The following is a 7,637-nucleotide window of genomic DNA, read 5'->3' on the forward strand; positions in this document are numbered from 1 at the left end:
TTATTTTTATATATTTACAAAAAAAATGTAACTTTGCATTTGAACTTTTATAATTTGATTTATCTATATTGTATTATAATATATATTTAAAAAATAATAAAAATAAAATAAAGAAATAATAAAAGTTAAATATGTCTAAATTAAAATGAGAATGAAGACTAAACTTAGTCTCAGGTTAAGATAGAAAGTTAGGACAGAAAGGTAAAGCAAAGACTAAAGACTGATTATCCCCCTTCTCATTTTTGACCGTTTGTACTATTCAAATTCTTTAAGAATAAAAATATAGTTGAATAATTTAAAAACAATTAATATTCTACCAAATTAAATTTTTAATTTACTAATATTGTAACCTTGTTTTTGAACATTCTCTAATTGATCTCTTATTAGGGTTTACTTAGAACATTTTATATCGATATTACCCTTTTGACATTTCCTAACCGTCCTTTCATATTACTAATTGCGTGACTAACACTAAATAAAATATATTTAAAATTTTAATTTAAAAACAACTAATATTTCACCAAAATAAACTTTGACTTACTAATATTATTACTTCATTATTTAAAGTATTCTTTAATTGATCTCTCATATTCTTTGAATAATTTGTACAAATACTTTTAACAATATTATCAAAACAATAAATTCACATACGCATTTACATAGGGACTCACATATGTTATCTTACTCTTACTTTTGACATTTCCATCTACCACAAATTTACACGCATTTCAAATATGAAAGGTGAACATTATAACCATCCAACTATTTGTGATTATTAAGTTTAATTTAAAATTGTATATATATATATATATAAATTTTTAATCATTGTTAATTAAACATATATAAAATATATGATGAAAAAAAGAAAATTAATTAATTATATAAATGATAAATATATTGAAAGTATATAAATATTTTTTTTATAATTTATTTGGAAATTTGAATTAAAGAATAAAGTAAAATTATTTTTAAAATTTAATATATAATTATATTAAATTAATTAAAAAATTAAAATAATGAAATAATAGATAAAAGATATAACGAATAAAATAAATTAATTAAAGAAAAATTTTTAATTAAGAAAGAGAGTAAGAAATGAGAATTAAAATACTTGTTGACTTGGATAATATGTGGATGATTCTATTGAGCTCAAAATTTTAAGCATCATTATTTATTTATTTATTTATTTATATATATATATATATATATATAAAAAGATGGATATCGAAAATATAATGAACTACCCAGGTGAAAATGAATCATGTTCAGAAATTTAGAGTTTAGAAGATATTGTCGGTAAGAACCATGCAGAGGATGGCGACGAATATGATACGGTGTCTTTGAAGTAGGGATGGCAATGAGGCGGTTCAAGGCGGGGAATGCATTTACCATCTCCGCACCATTTTTGTTTTGGAGATTTTTTTAATACCATCCCCGCCCCGTTCGGTTTTATTCAATTTCGGGGAATCCCCGCGGAGCACCGTTAATAAAATATTATTTTAAAAAATAATAAAATTGTAAAATAAAATTATATAAACGAATTTTTTTAATATAATATATATTGAAATATATTGAAAGTTTATATTTTTATAAAGAAATTAACTTAAAACTCTTATAAAATATAGTGAATAAATAAATATAATGGTGATTTAATATATTTAATTATATTTATAGTGTTCGGGGTAGAAACGGGGTGAGATCGGGGCGGGTTCGGGGCGGGGATACAAATATCATCCCCGCTCCATCCTCGTTCGGTTTTGGGGAAAAACCGTCCCAAACAGGACAATTCGGTTCGTTTTTCACGGGGCAGTTTCAAATTATCATCCCTACTTTGAAGCATATTACGTGAAAGGAAGCACTTATGGCGTCAAACACTCTTCACAACTTTATGATACAATACAAAATTACATCACCTGAGTTATTGGATGCAATAAAAGTTAGATATGAGTTCCAAATAGACTTGAACTTTAAAGAAAACTAGACAAGTATTGAATCATATTTCAATAAAATGTACTATATGTTTTCATTTTCTATAATTATTAATTTATGATTTTTTGTGATCGAAAATTATAAAAGGATCTCTCGAAAAATATTATTTTAATATTTTATCAAGTTTTTCAATTTTTACATTGACCTAAGTCATATCGGACAAATTTATTATTTTAGAAAATTTATTAATTTACAATATATTATTTTAAAGAGTTTCTACTATGTACTGTATTATAATATATATTTAAAATAATAAAAATAGAAAAAAATAATAAATTAAAAAGTTAAATAAGCCTAAACTAAATTAAGAATGAAGAATAAATGACCCAATTTTTAATGCTATATTCATTTTAGATTTTATTTTTTTTCATAATTTTACGTCTAAATAAATTAGTTATATTAAGTGTAAATGAGTTTTATTTATTTATTATATGATGCTTTAAATTTAAATTGCATAATTTTTATTTTTAATTCAATAAAATATATGACATTTAATAATTATTTAACAAAAATATATCATATGTATGTAAAAAATGTTTATTAGAAAACAAATTCAGATAATTAAAATTATTAAAGTCCTGACTTCAAACTTTTGAAAAAATCAAATTAGAGCACAACAGTTATTTTTAAACTATCTTCTTTTATTGTTAAAAAAATAAAAAATATATATATAAGCTTAAACTGTTCAAATTTGTTAGGAATAAAACAAATTTAAATATAAAATAATAAAATTAATAATAGTACAAATAAATTAATGTTCCGAATGATCTCATTTTATAAGTAAAATTTAATTTAAAATTAACATAAATATTACTGTAATATTTAGTAAATTAAATTTTACTTTAATCTTAATTCTATAGTTTATAAATTTCAAAGATATTTTTTTAATTTAATATATTATCTCTACTTTAAATAATGACCATCATATCTTTATACCATACAATAATTACAATATTTTATTTCATGTTCCAAATTTCAAATTCCCATAATACAACAACTTCAAAATCGATAATATTATATCATATTTTTCAAAAATAATATTGATAATGGTTAAATAAGAATATAGTTTAATTTTTCATTTAAAAACAACTAATATTCTAACAAAATAAAATTTTAATTTATTAATCTCGATTCTCGTGACTAACAATCTCTCTTCGAACCATAAAATTAAGACTCACACATACTATTATATCTTATCTTTCAAAGATAATATTAATAATGGTTAAATAAAAATATAGTTAAATAATTTAAAAATAATGGTTAAATAAAAATATAGTTAAATAATTTAAAAACAACTAATATTCTACCAAATTAAATTTCTAATTTACTAATATTGTGACCTCGTTTTGAACATTCTCTAATTAATCTCTTATTAGGCTTTATTTAGAACATTTTATATCGATGTTACCTTTTTGGCATTTCCCAACCGTCCTCTCATATTACTAATTTCGTGACTAACACTAAATAAAATATATTTAAAATCTTAATTTAAAAATAACTAATATTCCACCAAAATAAACTTTTGCTTAATAATATTATTACTTGACTTTAAGTATTAGAACCGTTACTGTTGTTCCTTTACTATCAGTAATAGTTTTCGAAAATCGTTACTAATACCTGTGAAGTTTCTGTGACAGTTTTAAGTCGGCTAGAACTGTTATTGTTGTTCCTTTATTATCAATAACGGTTTTCGAAAGCCGTTACTGATACCTGTGCAGTTTCTGTAACGTATTTTTTAGTAACGATTGGTAACGGTTTTATTTGTCGTTACAATTATGTTTCAGTAACGGCATTCGATGCTTTCAGTAACGGTTTTCGCTCTTACTAATACTTCTTTTTCTACTAGTGGTCATCACATCAAGTATCCACATGCACCATTAATTTCGTTTTATTATTTATAACTTGGCATTAAATATGACTCAAACTCTAGTCTCAAATATGATAGGTGAACATTTTAACCATCAAACCATTTATGATTATTAAATTTAATTTATAATTGTATGTATATATATATAAATATTTAATCATATATAAAATATATAATGAAAAAAGAAATTAGTTAATTATATAAATAATAAATATACAGAAGTTATAAAAATAATTTTTTAATAATTTATTTTAGAAATTTAAATTAAATAATAAAGTAAAATTATTTTTAAAATTTAATATATATATATATATTAAATTAATAAAAAAAAATAATGAAATAATAGATAAAAGATATAATGAATAAAAAAATTAATTATATATATGTGTGTATATATATAATAAGGAAAAAAAATTAATTAAGAAAAAAAGAATAGTATTCAGGTGAAAATAAATCATGTTTAAAGATTTAGAGTTTAGAAGATATTGTGGGTACTATTATTGAGAACAATGCAGAGGATGACAACGAATATGATACGGTGTCTTTGAAGTCTATTACGCGAAAGGAAGTACTTATGACGTCGAATACTCTTCACAACTTTATGATACAATACAAAAATACAACATTTGAGTTATTGGATGCAATAAAAAAAGTTAGGTATGAGCTCCAAATAGACTTGAACTTTAAAGGAAACTAGACAATTATTAAATCATATTTCAATAGAGTGTAATATATATTTTTCATTTTCTATGAATTATTAATTTATGATTTTCTTGGAACCGAAAATTATAAAAGAATCTCCCGAAAAAATATTATCTTAATATTTTATCAAGTTTTTCAATTTTTTAATATATATATATATATATATGAGGAGTGATAGAGAGAGGAAATTTGGTGAGGAATTGACTTCATTGGTTGGAAAATGTAAAAGTGGGAGGAAAGAGAGAAAAGAGAGAAATTATTTGATTTTTTCAGATAATAAGATTATGCCAAGTCATTCCCTCACCAAATTCCCTCACTAAATTCCCCCGCTTAATCATTTCTCATATATATATATATATTTTTAAAATAATAATAAATATAAAAGTTAAATAAGTCTAAACTAAATTAAGAATGAAGAATAAAAAAGTTAATTTTTAATACTATATTCATTTTAGATTTTTTTTTTTAATTTTACGTCTAAATAAATTAGTTATATATAAATATATATATATATATATATATATATATATATATATATATATATATATATATATATATATATATATATATATATATATATTAAGTCTAAATGAGTATTTTTATTTATTATATGATGGTTGAAATTTAAATTACACAATTTTTATTTTTAATTCAATGAAATAGATGACATTTAATAATTATTTAACAAAAATATATCATATTAAAGTATGTGAAAAAATGTTTATTTGAAAACAAATTCAGATAATTAAAAATTATTAATGTCCTAATTTCAAACTTTTGAAAAATTCAAATTACAGTACAACAATTATTTTTAAACTATCTTCTATTTATTGTTACAAAAATATAAAAACAAAAAAAATTATAAACTTAAACGGTTCAAATTTGTTAAGAATAACAAATTTTTAAATATAAAATAATAAAATTAATAATATTACAAATAAATTAATGTTCCAAATGATCTCATTTATAAGTTAAATATAATTTAAAATTAATATAAATATTACTGTAATATTTAGTAAATCAATTTTATTTTAACCTTAATTCTACCTTCTATAAATTTGAAAGATATTTTCTTAATTCAATATATCATCTCTACCTTAAAAAATGACCATCATATCTTTATACCATACAATAATCCTAATCTTTTATTTCATAATCCAAATTTCAAATTCTCATAGTACAACAACTTCAAAACCGATAGTTTTTACTACTAATCTCATCCATCGAGATTCACTAAAATTGACATCGTACAATGGACATGTCAACGGAACTTACCTTATGGAAAGAACCATTAGTCGTTCTAGTTCTCGCTTGTCTCATTTGAAATCCATCATGAAACTCCACGACAACCATTCGGCGGAAACTACTAGCATGGAAACGACAATGGTGGCTTCTCCTGGTTTATCGTACCTCATGGAGGTTTACGTCGGCACACCGCCAGTCAAACAAATGATGTACGCGGACATGGGGTCCAGTCCAGCCGTCCAGCGTGTCATGGATTCAGTGCCTTCCATGTGAGAATTGTTTCCATCAAGCTCTACCCATATTTAATCCTTATGCGTCAGCATCATCTCAAATATTGCTAGATTCTGAGCATGAGTGTATGTTATTAGAAGACAAACGTGATTTAACTAAATCAAATGGAGTATGTAACTATGCTTTCGGTGGCAATTCATATACCCGTGGGGTACTATTTAAGGAAACTTATACACTTGGGCCCAGTTCCATCACTCACGTTGCTCTAGGGTGCGGGCATAACAATGTAGGACAATATGAGCAACAGTGCACCGGTATAATTGGGCTTGCAGATAGTCCTCTCTCATTCATTGGTCAGACTGATGCTTTTCTTCATGGAAGGTTTACATACTGCCTAGTATCTGATCAATTCGGTTCAAACCCAGATGCAAGGACTAGTAAGATTAGCTTTGGACATAGTCCGGAACGGACTATTTTCACCTTGTTGTGGAAGATGCAAAACAAACCAAACTATTATATCATATTGAAATCAATCATCATTGGAGATACAGTAATTCCAATGGGAGGACTATCCGCTAACTTCATGTTGGACACAGGCTCTGCTCTAAGCTATTTGCCCACCAAAGCGTATCATATATTGGTGTATGCATTAAAAGAAAGGATTGGTAAAAGATCATTATATGTTGGTAATGAACTTTGCTATAAAATTAACACCAGTATCCCTATAATCACCCTCCAATTTGATAATGGCCCTGAATTAGTTTTGTCAAAGAAGAACACTTTTATTAAATACGACGAAAATAAGGTGTGTCTGGCAATAAAACCAGATGATGTTTTATCCATATTGGGGAACCGAGCACAAATAGACTTCTCAATTGGAATTGATATTCACCGTCGGATGGTCTCTTTTGATCCAACTGATTGTTCAACCCATGTAATGCCATAGTCTCATAGAAGAGAGACTCCAATAATAAGATTAATTTTCTTTCTTTTTTTTTATTTGTTTAGGGATCGCTCTACTATTACAATCTATTTTAATAATATATTAAATAAGAGCTTTTATTTTATTTTTATTTTTCAGCACTTTCTATCATCTACACCCACAAATTAACTTAATGTTTTTTTTTATTATTGAGAATAAAGTCGTGTTTTTTAATATGTGATGTGAATTGACTTTGTGATTAGACTTTTATATATTTGTTGGATGGACAACTATTTACTTAGATTATTTTTTAGTTTTATGTTTTCAAACAGAATATCCAAATTAATATAAATAAAAAAGGAGACAATTTTTTTAAATGTATGAATTTGGCCTAAACTTTATGAAGATTTATTTAGAATTTGTTTAAAGAATTGAGATTCATCGAAAAATGCAATCGAAAATAAGTTATATTGTCACTTCTAATTAATATATTCAATAGGTATATATGTAAACGTAAATATCAACATAAATAAGAAAATTGATGAGTGTTCAAAAAGATCAATAAGTTCACCGACCGTTTTGATTGGTTTTAGAAGAGATTTTTTTATCGCCGTAATAATAACGTGGTATAGTAAACACATTTGTGGACCGCGATTACTGAACGTTCAACTGTTCATTTCG

At 24.3% G+C, this 7,637-nt stretch overlaps 1 protein-coding gene across 1 annotated transcript; it reads left to right on the plus strand.

The window, feature by feature from the left end:
* Positions 1-6,161: 6,161 nt before the first annotated feature.
* On the plus strand, positions 6,162-6,980 carry LOC124909952 (aspartic proteinase CDR1-like). Its single transcript, XM_047450578.1, has one exon. The coding sequence runs from the start codon at positions 6,162-6,164 to the stop codon at positions 6,978-6,980; it is 819 nt and encodes a 272-aa protein (XP_047306534.1).
* Positions 6,981-7,637: the final 657 nt, after the last annotated feature.

This window comes from Impatiens glandulifera, chromosome 7 (assembly GCF_907164915.1).
Source record: "Impatiens glandulifera chromosome 7, dImpGla2.1, whole genome shotgun sequence".
In the NCBI taxonomy this organism is placed as follows: domain Eukaryota; kingdom Viridiplantae; phylum Streptophyta; class Magnoliopsida; order Ericales; family Balsaminaceae; genus Impatiens; species Impatiens glandulifera.